Source organism: Chiloscyllium punctatum, chromosome 25, assembly GCF_047496795.1.
Source record: "Chiloscyllium punctatum isolate Juve2018m chromosome 25, sChiPun1.3, whole genome shotgun sequence".
Lineage (NCBI taxonomy): Eukaryota > Metazoa > Chordata > Chondrichthyes > Orectolobiformes > Hemiscylliidae > Chiloscyllium > Chiloscyllium punctatum.
In genome coordinates this window covers 35159854-35175609 of record NC_092763.1, presented here as the reverse complement: position 1 = coordinate 35175609, position 15756 = coordinate 35159854, and the positions used below count along the sequence as shown (strand labels likewise).

General features: G+C 38.0%; 1 protein-coding gene across 8 annotated transcripts in view; it reads right to left on the bottom strand.

The window, feature by feature from the left end:
* The window catches only part of LOC140495844 (ATP-binding cassette sub-family C member 5-like), a 190835-nt gene that overhangs the window by 35924 nt on the left and 139155 nt on the right, over positions 1-15756 (bottom strand). For 3 of the 8 annotated variants that reach the window (XM_072595007.1, XM_072595008.1, XM_072595009.1), the window contains 5 exons: positions 14356-14739; positions 9619-9803; positions 9037-9183; positions 6967-7096; positions 277-430 (listed from right to left, as the gene is read on the bottom strand). In XM_072595007.1, coding sequence (XP_072451108.1) covers positions 277-430; positions 6967-7096; positions 9037-9183; positions 9619-9803; positions 14356-14739 — 1000 coding nt within the window. Of the gene's footprint in view, positions 1-276; positions 431-6966; positions 7097-9036; positions 9184-9618; positions 9804-14343; positions 14740-15756 lie in introns of those variants that run through there. The other 5 variants (XM_072595011.1, XM_072595012.1, XM_072595014.1 and 2 more) reach the window with 3 other exon arrangements.

The window sequence follows — 15756 nt, the reverse complement described above, 5'->3', positions numbered from 1 at the left end:
TGGCATTATTAGAATATCATTGATTTAAAACATTATTCTGTTAATATAGAGTTGTGTCAACATTACTGTGCCACAGTTCTTACTGATTGTCTTTTAAAAGGAGTTTAGTAAGATAAAAATTAAAGGAAGATTAGATTTTATCCCATCAGTAATTCCAATAAATAACCATTCTGTTTAGCTGACTAAGAACCCAGCTAGCGCCAAGACTCTTTGAGAAGAGTCTTTCCCTCCATTAATATCAGATCTATTGACAGAAATGTGTGTCAGGGACATTACCTTGATATTCTGTTGACTATCATGAAGATAATACAGAGTGGTAACACTGAAATAAGGAACCATGGAAAGACTGAACTGACGACACCAAGACAAAACAGTATAAGGATGATATTCTGGATCAACATCTCAGTCTGTGTGGTCAGCCGCACATCCACTGAAGAAAGAGAAGGTTGAAAGCTTAGTATTAAAAAAAATTATCTTCACTTATAACAGATGTACACAATAATCCAATGTATTTTTCTCAACAGACGTACACGAATGCTAAAAATAGAAGGTACACAGGGGAATTGTGGAACGTATAATAAACTTGTTTTATGGGTCAAATTCCTGGTCAGTCAACTAATGTTATTTATTTCAGTAGACGATACAATTAGGATAATTAAAACAAAAGCAAAAGGAGATACATAGGTCAAAACTTTCAACTCCTAGAATCTAGCAAAATGTGTCAGACTTATATAATCCAGAACCTGATTAATTCAGGTATGAATGTTATAAAAGATAGAAAAATCGGAGCAGGAGTAAGCCATTCAGCTCTTTGAACCTGTTCTACCATTGATTCTGATCATGGTTTATCATTTAACCTAGAAACCTGATTCTAGTTTTTGTCTATATCCATTGATCTCTTTAGCCCTATGTCTAACTCCTCACATTTGCATGTTGCATTTGATTTCCTGGCCAAATAGAGAAGGTGGACGAGATCATCCATGGATTTGTTAATGAAGGCTCTATTTCATCAGTCCTTAGTGAGGACTGAATGGCTGCAGCGAAATTTGCTTAGGAAAGAATCAGAAAGTTGCTTTGGAATAGAAAGATGATGTGGAAGCTTCTCCCCATATTCACATTCATCACTGGAGGTCACACTGGAGACAGTGAGCAGGAAGAAAGAAATCCTATTTGCTGAGGATGGAGGAAAACAGCAGTAGGACCTTAGCAAGCTGTCAATGTTGAAGATAGCAAAACTTAGCAACAGTTGTGATGCAATGTCATAAAGAATTTAATGACCACATTAGATCCAGAAAGGTGTCTCATCACTCGGGCACTGTAGTCGCTTTACTCCAAACTCAGTAGCATTCTCTTTTGACTGACATGTGCAGTTCTATGCATTTGTTCTCGCCAACTGCCTCCACAATTTCCATTTGCAATCCATTTCATATTTCCCTCTCGCACCAATCCCTCACAGTCATTATCCTCAAATATTCTAACTGTATCCTCAATACATTCCACTTTTTACACTCAGATGTCTGCCTTTTCCCATTGCAGAAAACATTGCATAACTCCAGAGACAATTACAGAATCAGGGTAGGAAATGGCTATATAGTCATGTTCATGACCAGACCATACCATCCCTACAAAAGGAGGTACTTTGGATGTTTGGCAAGCCAGAGTGGGCAAAGGAGGGATCACTTGACTGAGAAATCTAGTGACAGCATTAGATAAAGCACTATCAACTCGCAATCATTCATGACTTGACACCCTGATTAACTGAACTGTCTTGATAATGTTACCAGGCTGTGTTTGTACTCTTTTCCAATATTGGTGCTAATTCTTGCCTTTCATCTACCAAAGGTCCATCATAGGTCGCCAAGGAGCGGATGAAGACCACACGGAGTCGTCCTTGGAAGACAGTAACCATTCTAAAGATGCACCATCACAGAATCCCTGAATACTCTTCACCAGTACAGAAACGTGTCTTGGTGGGGTCTCGGTAGTTTGAATAGGTGGTACAAGGTGAGCAGTACATCACACACTGGTAGGAACATATGTGGTCACTGGCCCAGCAGTGCAGAGGTGCAGGAAACTCTAAGCTTTGCTTTGCTTTGCATGGTTAGTTTGAGATAGTGAACCTCAAAAGCTAACTGAAGGGAACTTGCAGAGCAGCAAATGTGTGCAGTTCTGTCAATACTTCCAGAGGAACTGCATATTCTCAGAGGGAAAAATGGATGACTCCAATTCTAAAGGTACACCATATTTTCCCAGGTATTGACACTGATGTCCTCCTATATAGAAAGGGAGGCCATCTTTATGAATAATCAGACTTGACAGACAACTAAGTGCTTGCTGCCTCAGACTAATCACTTGCACACTGATCTGATACATAGGATGGAGCAAAAACTCACTGATGTAGCTCCATACCAAGGAACAAAGAAACACAGGAACCGGACTGGAGCATTCAGCCCCTTGAGCCTGTTCCACCGTCCAGGATAAAGCAGCCTGTTTAGTTGACACCACACCCATAAACATTCATTCCCTCTATGCTTAGTAGCAGCAGGATGTACTATCTTTAAGATGCACTGCAAAAGATCTTTAGGCAGCACCTTCCAAACCCAAAACCACATCCGTCTAGAAGGACAAGGTCAACAGATACATTGGAACACCAACACCTCCAAGTTCCTCTCCAAGTCATTTGTCATCCTGACTTGGAAATATATCACCCCTTTCTTCACCATTGCTGGTTCAAACTCCTGGAATTCCCTCACTAAGCACATTATGGGTCCTACAGCACATGCACTGCAGTGGCTTAAGAAGGCAACTCACCAACACCTTCTCAAGGGTAAATAGTTATTGGCAATAAACGCTGGCTAGCCAGTGACACCTACTTCTCATGAGTGAATTAAAACAAATGCAAGCAAGTTGAGACACAGGCCTTTGAAAATAACTCCAAAAAAGCTGCAATTGAGACTCAAATCGAATTATTTCTGCCTCAGTGAATTCCATTGATTTGAGGTAACATGCACTGCCTTTTGTCTGATACCAATTATCCATGCATTATGTCGTCAATGGTGACAGGAATAGTGCCAGAAGACTGGCGGATAGCACATGTTGACCCCTTGCTCAAGAAAGGGAGTAGAGATAGCCCTGGTAATTATAGAGCAGTGAGCCTTACTTCAGTTGTGGGTAGTTCTGGAAAAGGTTATAAGAGATACGATTTATAATCATCTAGAAAGGAATAAGTTGATTAGGGATAGTCAACATGGTTTTGTGAAGAATAGGTTATGCCTCACAAACCTTATTGAGTTCTTTGAGTTGGTGACCAAACAGATGAATGAGGGTAAAGTGGTTGATGTGGTGTATATGGATTTCAGGAAGGCTATTACACAAAATATGGAAGCATGGGATTGAGGGTGATTTAGCAGTTTGGATCACAAGTTGGCTAGCTGAAAGAAGACAGATGGTGGTGATTGACGGGAAATGTTCATCCTGGAGTTCAGTAACTAGTGGTGTATCACAAGGATCTGGTTTTGGGGCCACTGCTGTTTGTCATTTTTTATAAATGACCTAGATGAGGGCATAGAAGGATTGGTTAGTAAATTTGCAGATGACACAAAGGTCAGTGGAGTTGTCGATAGTGCAGAAGGATTTTGCAGGTTACAGAGGGACATAGATAAGCTGCAGAGCTGGGTTGAGAGGTGGAAAATGGAGTTTAATGTGGAAAAGTGTGAGGTGATTCACTTTGGAAGGTGCAACAGGAGTAAAGAGTACTGGGCTAATGGTAAGATTCTTGGTAGTGTAGATAAGCAGAGAGATCTTGGTGTCCATGTACATAGATTCCTGAAAGTTGCCACCCAAGTTATTGGGTTGTTAAGGCGGCAAATGGTGCGTTAGCTTTTATTGGTAGAGGGATTGAGTTTCGAAGCCATGAGGTCATGCTGCAACTGTACAAAATTCTGGTGTGGCCTCACTTGAGTATTGCATACAGTTCTGGTCACTGCATTACAGGAAGGATGTGGAAGCTTTGGAGAGGGTTCAGAGGAGATTTACTAGAATGTTGCCTGGTATGAAGGAAAGGTTTTATGAGGAAAGGCTGAAGGACTTGAGGCTGTTTTCATTAGAGAGAAGGAGGTTGTGAGATGACTTAATTGTGATGTACAAGATAACGAGAGGGTTGGATAGGGTGGACAGTGAGAGCCTTTTTCTCAGATGGTGATGGCTAGCAGAAGAGGACACAGCTTTAAATTGAGAGGGGATAGATATAGGGAAGGTGTCAGAGGTAGTTTCTTTACTCAGAGTAGTAGGGGTGTGGAATCCACTGATTGCAAAAGTTGTAGACTTGCCAAATTTAAGGGCATTTAAATGGTCATTGGATAGACATATGGATGAAAATGGAGTAGTGTTGGATAGGTGGGCTTCAGATTGGTTCCACAGGTTGGTGCAACATCGAGGGCGAAAGGGTGTGTACTGTGCTGTCATGTTCTGTGTAGGTAGCCTCTCTTCCCATAATGGTCGTCATAACCATGGCTAACTACAAACTTGCTGATTTCAATTATTTAAACATTCCCAGTTCTTTATTCTTCTCCAAATCCACATGGATGAAACATGAAAGTGGGCAGATTGATACACATTGCTTTTTCACCCCAAGGCCTGCACCTGTATCAGCCTCACCATGGCCAGTGAAACTCCCCCAATAAGAAAATGAGTTGATCTGAAAATAATTACTATTCAGGGTTACAAAGTGTGCAGAATGTACTGGTTGTGGGTATGGCTTTCTTGTTCATTTGGAAAAAAAACTGTTGTATTTTTTGGTTGCACTTCAGCCCCATGCTTCTGATGTTTGGAATGTTTGCAGAGGGAATGTGGACAGATTGGAGAACCTCCCTTTGGCCCTGGCCAGGCTGGCTATAAATAGGTCCAGACAGTGGACCAATTTGCTAGAACTTGCTGTTTGGCCCACTTTGTATATTTTTGTTCTGTTTTTCTACCTGAAGGGTTATCACACACAACTGAGTGACTTTCTAACCACCAAAATTATTGTGCTTTTAAAATTTTTATAAAACTCCTAACCGCTACCAGTAAAAACACCCTTTATAAGGAGGTGATATCTGCTAACTGTCTGACCCTTTTCTATGGCTGCATTCATACCTGGGCATCCTTGCAGAAGGAGCTTGCTCACTGTGCTTTAGAGACAGGAGGGCATGCAGGGCATATAGTGCTTTATTACCCCATTCAACACCATTTTGATTTAGCCCCAACTCTCCCTCTGTGCCTATCCCTCTCTTTTGATGTTTTACATTGCCTTCGATAGGCTTTGCATATGAATACTGAATTGGGTGCACGGGTCATGGACTCATTGAATCGAGTAATACAGCACACAAACAGACTCTTTGATTCAACTCATCCGTACCAACCAGGTTTTCCCAAACTAAACTAGTCCCATTTTCTGTGTTTGGTCCATATCCTTCTCAACCTTTCGAATCTATGTACCTGTCCAAATATCTTTTAAAGGATGTTTTTACTGGTAGCGGTTAGTAGTTTTATAAAAATTTAAAAACACAATACTTTTACTAGTTGGAAGGTCGCTCAGTTGGGTGTGATAATCCTTCTGGTAGAAAAACGGAACAGAAATTTACAAAGTGGGTCGAATGTCAAAGCTTTTTGCAAGTTCTAGCATAACATTTTCTAGCCTGTCCAAACAAAAATGAAGCAAGCCAATTTCCTTTAAATTATTGCTGTCTACAGAATATAACACAAAATAAGCTAGTTGACCAACAATTCATCACCTCCAGAGTTGGGATATTTCATTATCATGATATATTTCAGTGCACATTGGTGTTAATACTCACTTATTGAAATTAATTAAGTTGCATTAACAGTAAACATTACCATTCACACTTTTATCCTTTGATTTGATATCCTGAGCCAGAAAAATCACAGTGTAGTTGTCATATAGAAAAGACAATGATGTGCACTAGAACTCACCTGAAAAAAACCATAAATCTAAATTATAAATTAAAATGAATCATAATGATTTCTTTTTTGTGGAATACCCTGTTGTTCCAACAGTTGCCCAATTGTATTTTCAATCTTTTAAGGTAGCTGATGTCATTTAAGTTTTATGAAGATATCAATTTTCTTTTTGAAAAATTGAAGGTAACTTATAATTTTATTTCTATGACCTTTCTCTTTCAAGTCATTTTTCAGAAAGATCCTGATGGACCCTGAGCTACTACCAACAGACTGCAGTTATAACATCTGGAAACTACATTGCACAGGCAGGAAGTCTTTCTTCCATTGTATTAAATACTCAGACGGATATCAAACAGCAATGCTTCCAGAAAGTCAACAGAAATTTATACCCTGTCTACAGCAATGGAAAAACAAATTGCTTGGCCAAATCAATTCCTTGTCCAATTTGGAGGAAAGAAGAACGATAACATATTACTGCAAAGAGCAATCTCACAGCACAAGCAATTCTGTATAGATTAAATTGTTTGCTACTGAAAGCTGGACATGGGCAGAACTGCTGCATTTAAAAAAAATGTTTGCATACACAAATGTGTACTAGGGATGAAATAATATTCTAGTTGTTACAAATTGAAAGTTTTGCAAGATGCTGCTGTGCAGGGATGCTTTAATATGCTTTGCTTAAAGTTTGAAGCTTAAACCAAACTTTAACTGTTGTTTCTCATATTGACATGCACCAAGAGGAAGTTTGCCTTTATAGTACAAATGTAACTGCACTCCCTCAGCTAGAAATCAATGAAGTGAATATCTCTCCTAGTATTTCCTCTTTATCAACAGTGCCCACCTTGGCTTTCAATTTCTCCTGATCAATTATTCAAAGTTTAACATTCTCCAAATGGGAAAAATGTGAAAGCACATCATACAACTGCACGATGTCACAAACGGAAGTGCTAATTCTAAAATCATTTTTAAAAATAAATTTACTTATTTAAAACTTTCTTTAGGTCTTACCTTCATCCATATCCTTAGCAAATCTATTTAGAATGCGACCTAGAGGTGTTGTGTCAAAGAAGTGCATTGGGCTCCTCAGAATTTTCTTAAATAGAGCATCATGGAGCTTGGAGGAGGCCCTAAGCGTGCACTGTTGAGGAAAGATTATACGTAATTACTAAAGATTTAACTAACCAAGAGTCCACTGGAACTCTCTTATAAACTCAAATACACTAAATGCTACTTAAAATGTCATGGAAAAATATTTAAGGATTTTATTCAAAATTGGTTTTGATATCCTAATGTTTAAAGGCCCCAACCTAGATTTTCCTATTCAGTTTTAATGTCACCTGAAGTATCCCTTGGGTCAAGTTTTCATCTGCCTAGGAGATCTGGCATTGGCTCTAATTAACTTCCTAGGTTCATTTTAATGTGAACAAACAAGATAAACACATCCATGTGAAGGTTGAAAGAGCAACTACTGTTGTTTTGGACAGCAAAACTGACAGTCATGAAATATTTGAAAGCTGAGTTGCAGAATGTACAGATTTTATTTTAAGACTTCATTGCTATGCAAAGGGGTGCTACTTAGTCAAAATAGTGCAAAAGCAAAAGAGAGGAGGAGAAAGTGGTACAAAACCCATTGCCAAGAGTCCTTTGTGACCATGTAATATGAATTGTTTTTTGTATAATCACAACTTTCTACTTCCCTTAACAGTCCTACCTACATCTTTCCACCTTCCCTACAAATTGTTCAGAATCTTCAAATCCTTCTTATTATACAACAACTCATGCAACACTTATTCATGTTAACTCATTAAATCTAATGCCCTGCTTGGAAAATGGGACAGGAAGCTATCAAAGGGAATTGTTAATAGTATGTGGTCTTAGCTGTAGAGGCCATCTCCATTACAGAGTGGCTTTCCTCCCATCCTCATACTAATACTACATGATGTTGACTGACATTACTAAATTATGCAAGGTAACAGGAAAGAATCAGGCTAACCAAGGGTGTTCCTCATACCAGTCCGTGTTGGCCCACACTGGCTCCCAGTCAAGCAACACCTTGACTTTAAAATTCTTATCCTTGTTTTAAAATCCATCCATAACCTTGTCCCTCTTGGTAATCTCCTCTAACACCACAAGTTTTCGGGGTACATTCAGTTCTCCAAATCTAACCTTGAGTATTTACAATTTTAACTAGGAGAAAGTGAGGACTGCAGATGCTGGAGATCAGAGCTGAAAAATGTGTTGCTGGAAAAACACAGCAGGTCAGGCAGCATCAAGGGAGCAGGAGAATCGACATTTCGGGCATTAGCCCTTCTTCATTCCTATACCTTTCCATGCACTTTCTTCCTATAAGACAGTCCTTAAAACCTAACTCTTTGACCAAGCGTTTTGTCATCTGACCAAATATCTTTATGTAATTTGATATCATATTTAGTTAATATCTGTGAAGAACTTCGGGATGATTTATTACAAGGTTGTACATAAACTGAGATTCATATTATTACAATCACATCCCCATTCACTGTCTTGGACTGCTTTAAGAATTCACTCAATGGTTTTAAGGGCAGTTTTGGAAATGGCTTACAGAGATAATATAAGAGATGTGTAGATTGGTGTGCACTGAGAAGTGTCAGAAGTAGACAAGTTTAAGATCAATATCTTGGGGATACACTGCAGTAGCCCATAAGAGAGCCGGGGTTTGACAGCAGCACAAACAGCAATAGAAGGAATACTGTGTCTGCTCCTTGATTTCTATCAATTTCTACTATCTACCATGAAGTCTCAGAATCACATTTTTTAATTTCCTAGCTTGGAACCAAGGAAACCAAAGAATTGCTGAATACAATCAGCAGGCATGCACAACACTCATATAAAAACAAGCATTTGACTTGCAGAAATGAGGTCACCTGCAGAAATATTCAGCATTAGTCAAGATCTAGATTTCAATACCAAGAAGATTGTAACAATAGGGTTCATCGATGGAATTACTTTTCTATCTTGCACAAATTTGAAGTAGGTAGTGGCCTATCAATTATAATGAAAGGAAGACATTTGTTTGTCACAAACATTGTATTTCAGCACCTTAACAAATGTGTAACCACGGAGTGCCTTGAAAAGTAGTACAGCCACCATGGATAGAGCATAGACGCAAGTGTAGAAGCTCTGTTTTGGATGGTCTCTCATGCTGTTGCTGATGTAGGTTGTATTACCTTTAGCGACAGGTGTATTCTGAAAAATAATGTCATGTACAATGTCAGTCTCTTAAAAAGCCAGTCTACAATCATCTGCTGAGTTCATCAAGATGTTCATTCAACACACATTTTGTGTACAAAATAAATGCAAAACTGAATTTTATTTTGTTTATTTTTTGCAGTTCTATTGTACTTTGAAAGTATTACAAGACATTGAACTCAAGGCACTAGTTTGTGATTAGAATCTGAAGCCTTTACAACTGCATTTTATCATGGAGAATTACAAACTTAATTTAATAATCCTGGATACGTAATAGTACTTTACAAATTCCTGCAATTCAGGAACATTTTAAACAAAAAGCTGTTAACAGCATGATTGCACCTGTATGTTCTAATTATGCTAGTTGTGGCATTCTGGGACATCAATGTTTGTTACTATATGCACTATGTTCTAGCACTGCAAGGAACTCACCCCGCTGCCTTGCTTAATCCAATAGCTGAGCCACCAGTTACTGAATGCTATGCTGCCTGCTGTCAGTATGAACAGAAGAATGTTTACAAAGAAGACGAGACTACCTCCTGCAGCCTTGATGTAAATTCCGTAAGTTGACCAGGACACAGAACCACCAGCCTTTTCTTCAGCTTGCATAAGCTGATCTGGTAGCAAATAAAATGACAAATATCAGCTCAGTAAATTGTACCACTGAAATTTTGTTGTTTCATAACTTTTATTCATGTGTTTCATACAATTCCTGTTTTTGCATTGAATTTGACAATGATGTTTCTTGAGTGTGCTACCCATCAGAGGAGCAAAATTCTAGCTGACCATTTAACTGAAGAAGAGATCCATTTAATTTCAGAAGTAAATCATCATCAGCCTCTTCCTCTAATGGAATGAATTAATTTTCATCAAACATGATCTATAAGGCTTTGCTTAGTGGAATAATTGATCATCACATAATTTTGCTCTGGACCCACAATTACTATAGAAGCTGAGGCAAACCAGTGTTTTTTTTAATTGCATGTAGGATAAAAGCGAAGGCTTAGAAATCTGTTGACTTGTAAAAGCTATATATCAAAAAAGGGATAAATGGGAGACTTTGACATTCTTGAGCTAGTTTCCATTTCAATGTTGGTTTGTCAAAAATGGAAGAGTTCTTGCTATAAAGTCATTGAAATGTGAAAACATAGATGTTCAATGTGAAATTATTTTTGCTAATACAAAAAGCAAAACTTTTTTTTTCAAAATAAAATGAAATGAATTTTGAAGACAGCTGGATTAAAAGGTGGTGTTACCAGATTAGGACATTTGGTTCTGTGAAATGTCAGGAATCTTTGGTAAGACAAGAATGTACTACTACCTGACAAATATTGTGGCAAAGCTTTGTGGCATTTATACAGCATTTATTGAAATACAAAACTTGTAGCAGCAGACCAGGTAATGGGTTTGAATTTTATATTTTATTACAGAACCAAACCAGCAATAAAAGAATGCAAAAACAAAAATTGCAAAAAATATCAACAGGTCTGGCAGCATCTGTGGAGAGAAATCAGAATTAACATTTTGTCAGTTCTGAGGAAGGGGCACGTGACCCAAAACGTTAACGGATTTCTCTCCACAGGTACTGCCAGACTTGTTGAACCTTTCCAGTGATTTCTGTTTTTGTTTCTGATTTACAGCATTGGCAGTTCTTTCAGTTTTTAATAAAGAAATGCAGCCCATTTTCTTTTACAAATAATTTTCTTTTTAATTGATTTTGAATGCAGAATAGATCTACTTTAAAATTCTTTTGCCCATTTATAAGAAAGGATGTAAGGCAAAATTCAGGCCTTATAATGCTGAATAATCACCTGAACTTATAAATGCAAGATTTTACAGGCACAATGTAAGTGAGACAGTGTTGTACATGGGTTGGCTTCGCCCAAAGTAGTTTTGACCTTGAAAGTACCTACAAACAAACATAATTCACTCTGGATGACAGTGCATTCTAAAACTGTTATCCATCCTGGTTATTAACTTGACATTTTAAATTGATCACTAGAGGATTTCTTGCCCTGTAAAGTGAGCTACACTTTTTCATAAGACCTTTTTATTATATTCACATGGATGAGGTGAAATTACATAGGGGATGAAATTAGTCTTCATCAAGATAGCCTGGAATGGGTAAAAGTAGATTCTTTGTTCAAAATCAATGGAAAAGAAAATTATTTGCGAAAAGGGCCATGGTTTCATTACTGCTAATTCTGCACTTCAGGCAAACTGATCATTCATACTCATTACATCATCATCAATTTGATCTGCTGCCAGAGCTTTATACTTTAACCGGTTTTTTAGATTAAATGCGCTCCCAGATTTCAAATATTAAAAAAAAAGCAGACACCTGTATAATAAAATAAAGCAAATCCCAAGGGCTCTTGTGCATAGTGGTATTGTTCCCTACCCCTAAACCAGGAAGCCTGGGTTCACAGCCATCTGTTCCAGAGTTGTGTAAAAACATCACTGAACAGGTTGCTCAGGAAAAATATAATGCAGACCCAGTCATGTCATATCCCTTAACATATTGCTAGGAATGAATTAAAGGTGTTTAATAATCGTATGTTCAATTGTATTATACAGTTCTGGCCAATTTTGTAATAAACTTCTATTCATCTTATTTAAATTGTAAATAAACTATGTTCAACTGTTAAAAAAACAGACCCAGGGATGGAACTGCTGAGCTGTCTGTTCCAGGCTGTGATTAGCAAATGTAGGCCACAAGTAGTGGCTCTAATTTGGTGTTCAACAATAAAGAATGTTCGCTTCTAGTTGGGCTTTCTGATTATCAGAGTGTGGAATTTTCCCAGCCTTGACCAATGGCCAGAAAATTGGGAAAACACTGAGAATTTTAAAATTCTGATGCTCAATGTTGAGGAAAACCATTCTGATTTCCCTTAAAGTTTTAAGGAATAGATAAGATTCTGGGTAGTAAATGGTGGCTACCTTATCTCCACACATTCACATCTTATTATTAACTTATTTCATTTAATGCAATTTGCCATTTGAAAAATTAGAAATTGCCAATTCCTGATTTGAGAATCAGAAAATACCCAGCAGATGCAGCTTGCCAGTCGTTTTCTGAGCCTGCATGTTCAGGTATGTTCACCATCATCTCAAACTGCTCCATGGGCAACAGCTATGACTATACTTTATCCCTAGAATGCAGCACTGTTAAAACACCAGTCTTATGATATCATCAATTGTGGACTAACTCAAAAAATGTTCCAGTATGCTGGAATTCATAGACACCTAACATTATAATGCCTTTGCTGGGTCATTCTGCACAAAAGGACACACACCTATCTCACAGTCACCTTTTGCTTACTTGGATGTTCACAGTCTCTAATTTACTTGTAAGTGCATTGCCACTTTATTATAAACTCACAACCTCACAACTCCTCTGGGAATCAGGGGCAAGGTAAGGTTTGGAATACTCTTTGCGGGTTGCAACCATAGCTACCACAAAGGAAGATGGTTGTATTTGTTAGAGGTCAGCCATCTCAGCTTCAGGAAATCACTTCAAGATAGTGTCCAAGACCCAAATATTTTCAGCTGTTTCATCAGTGACCATTAAAAGGTCAGAGTGGGGATGTTTGTTGGTGGCCACACATTGTTCAGCACCATTCACAACACCTTAGAAGTGGAAGTATTCTGAAGGCCTGGAAAATATCTAAGCTTGGGTTGAAAGAGCCAAGTAACACAAACATCACATAAGTGCAGGCAATGACCAACTCTAATAAAATAAAATCTAACCATTGCACATGGACATTCAATGGCATTTCCACCATTGAATCCATCACTTTCAACATCCAGGGATTACCACCAAGCAGAAATTGAATGTGACTAGCCATATAAATATTGTGACTACAGCAGCAGGTCAGAGACTAGGAATACTGCAGGAAGCAATTCATCTCCTGACTCCCAAAAGCCTGACAACCATCTACAAAGTACAAGTCCAAGTGTGATGGAATGCTCCTCACTTGCTTGGATGAGTACATCTCCAAACAATGTGAAAAACCTTGACATCACCCAGGACAAAGCAGCTCATTTGATTGACACCACATCCATAAACATTCACCTACTCCACTACCAATGCATAGTATCAAAAGTGTCTATTTCTGCAAGATGAACTGCAGAAATTCACTGAGACTCCTTAGACAGCATCATCCAAACCAACAGCCACCACCATCTAGAAGAACGAAGACAGCCAAATACACGGGAATGTGCATCTAACTTTGCCTCAAAGGGAGGGTGAGAAGACCAGTGGATAGTGATAGTGGGCATGGCTAAACAGTAGGCCTGGGGATAGGGCAGAAAATAGAGAACCTTTATAGTTAAATAAAAGGTTTGACAATTGGGGAACCTCAAAACTGATGGAGTTGACAGGAATAGCTAAACGAAAGAACATATAAAGGGTAGAAGTGAATCTTTTAGGCGCCTATAATTCACTCAGTATTTATAACTGTGTCAAGTTTTATTCTTAGGTAGATGTTTTTAACCTTTTATTTTTATCACTTATGAAGGGAAAACGGGCAGGCTTTCCTCAGTTCCTGAAACAACTATGAAACTATAGCAAAAACTGATACCTAGCATTCATTTCACCACATGAGGCATCAAGACTTTGGGGAAACTGATTTGTTGAACTGATGAAGAGCCAAGGAATTTGCTTCTGTGTTTACAGTAGAAAGGAAGGAACTTCACTTTTCAGCTGGGTATGCTGTATCTGTCGCAATGTTTGATGCTGAAAGAAAGTTTTCTAATCACCGGAATTAACAGTTTGGGTAAAATAACATTTCAATAATAGAATTAAGGTTCTTCAATGTGTTTTGTGTTCATTAATTCAAGACAGTTTTATTGTCTGAAAATAACAAGCACAAGTGTACAGTAGATTATTACAGGGGAAAAATTTGAAAAGTGACTTTTACCTGGTGAGTACCAATAAAGACATTAATGAAGACATCAGAAATGGTTTTATATTTCAGACTGGGCAATGTCAGAGTATATTTTGATTGTGTTTGTTATGTTGAGAATTTATGTGGTCTTTTAACCTTGAACATAAGTGCTATGTAAAATGTCAAATTATTATTAAGCCTTATTAAATGAGACTTCTGTATTAAAATAGTGAAGAAAACTGAAGAGTTCTAACAGAAATCACATTACTGTTTCACTTGCCCTTCTGTGTTTCCTCTTCTGGAAAAAAATCACGACTAATTAAATCATCAGCTGCTTCAGCATTCAATTCTTCATCAAAGTCCTTCTCACTGTTGAAATCTTTCGCTATCTCCACCCGAGGCTCCAAATCTCTGGGTTCTGTCCTGAACAAGTAACTTAAATCACCCTCACTCCATTCAATGCTGTCTTCATCATGCATTTGGACGACAACAGGCTTCCATCGAAACACTGCAGATTTTTTGCCATTCACCATCACATCAGGTTTGTCCTCAGAATCTGCCTGCTTGCAATCCTTAACTTGCTCTTTCATCTTTTTTTCTTGTTCTGGTACTATGCTGACCACCACTTCTGTTCCTATTTCATTGCTGTTTGCACTTTCTGCAGCTAGGATAAGATTCATGCTTGTTAGTACAAAGAATGACGACATAATACAGGCTAGCACAGTAATGGAAAGGTCAGATATAGTCAGGCTTAGGTACTGTTTTAGGGACCATGGTTCGAATCTCACCAAGGGAGATGGTGGAATTTGAAATCAATAAAAAAATTTGGAATTAAGAGTCTAATGATGACAGTGAATCTACCGATGATTGTTGGAAAAATCCATCCAGTTTACTAACGTCCCTTAGGGAAGGAAACTGCCATCTGGTCTGGCCTACAAGTGACTTCAGTTGCACAGCAATGTGGTTGTTTCTTAACTGCACTCTGGGCAATTAGAGATGGGCAATAAATGCTGGACCAGCTAGTGATGCTCTCGTCCCTAATTGCCCAGAGGCAATGAATAAAACAAAATAAAGGACTTGAATAGGCAAAAAGCTGATGTGTACCAGTTACTGAGGAATCATAGATGATAGTTGACAGCCCTGATCTGGACCTACAGTGTTCCACTCTTTCCTAGTTTTTCCAGGGTTTTTTATTGTCATGGAACCACATTTTTAAAATACAAAGGAACTATATATCATTAAAGTAACACATTTTCATGTATTTTGATATGTAACTATTGTATGTACAATACCATTATTTAATATAATAAATGCTATTTTTGTTTCATATTCCAGTTGCTTCTATCCATACATATATTTGTACTTTTAACAACCTACTGTGTGCCAACTCACTGGGCCACCTCACCTCCTTATGAACAATTGTATAGCTTACTGTGATGATACATTTTTTCATTCATTTCATATGAATGATTCTTTTCCAAACCTATATGATATAAATATGTTTATATTTCTGAAACTACCTGGAAAACTCCCTTCTGAAACAAAATATTTCTGCATAATGTGAAACTTCCCTCAGTTATACGCTGAAGACCAAAGAAAATTATTGCCCATCACTCGTGCCAAAGAACTTCCACAGGATTAACAGCATTAAGGGCATTTGGTGTAACAAGTAAACACTAGC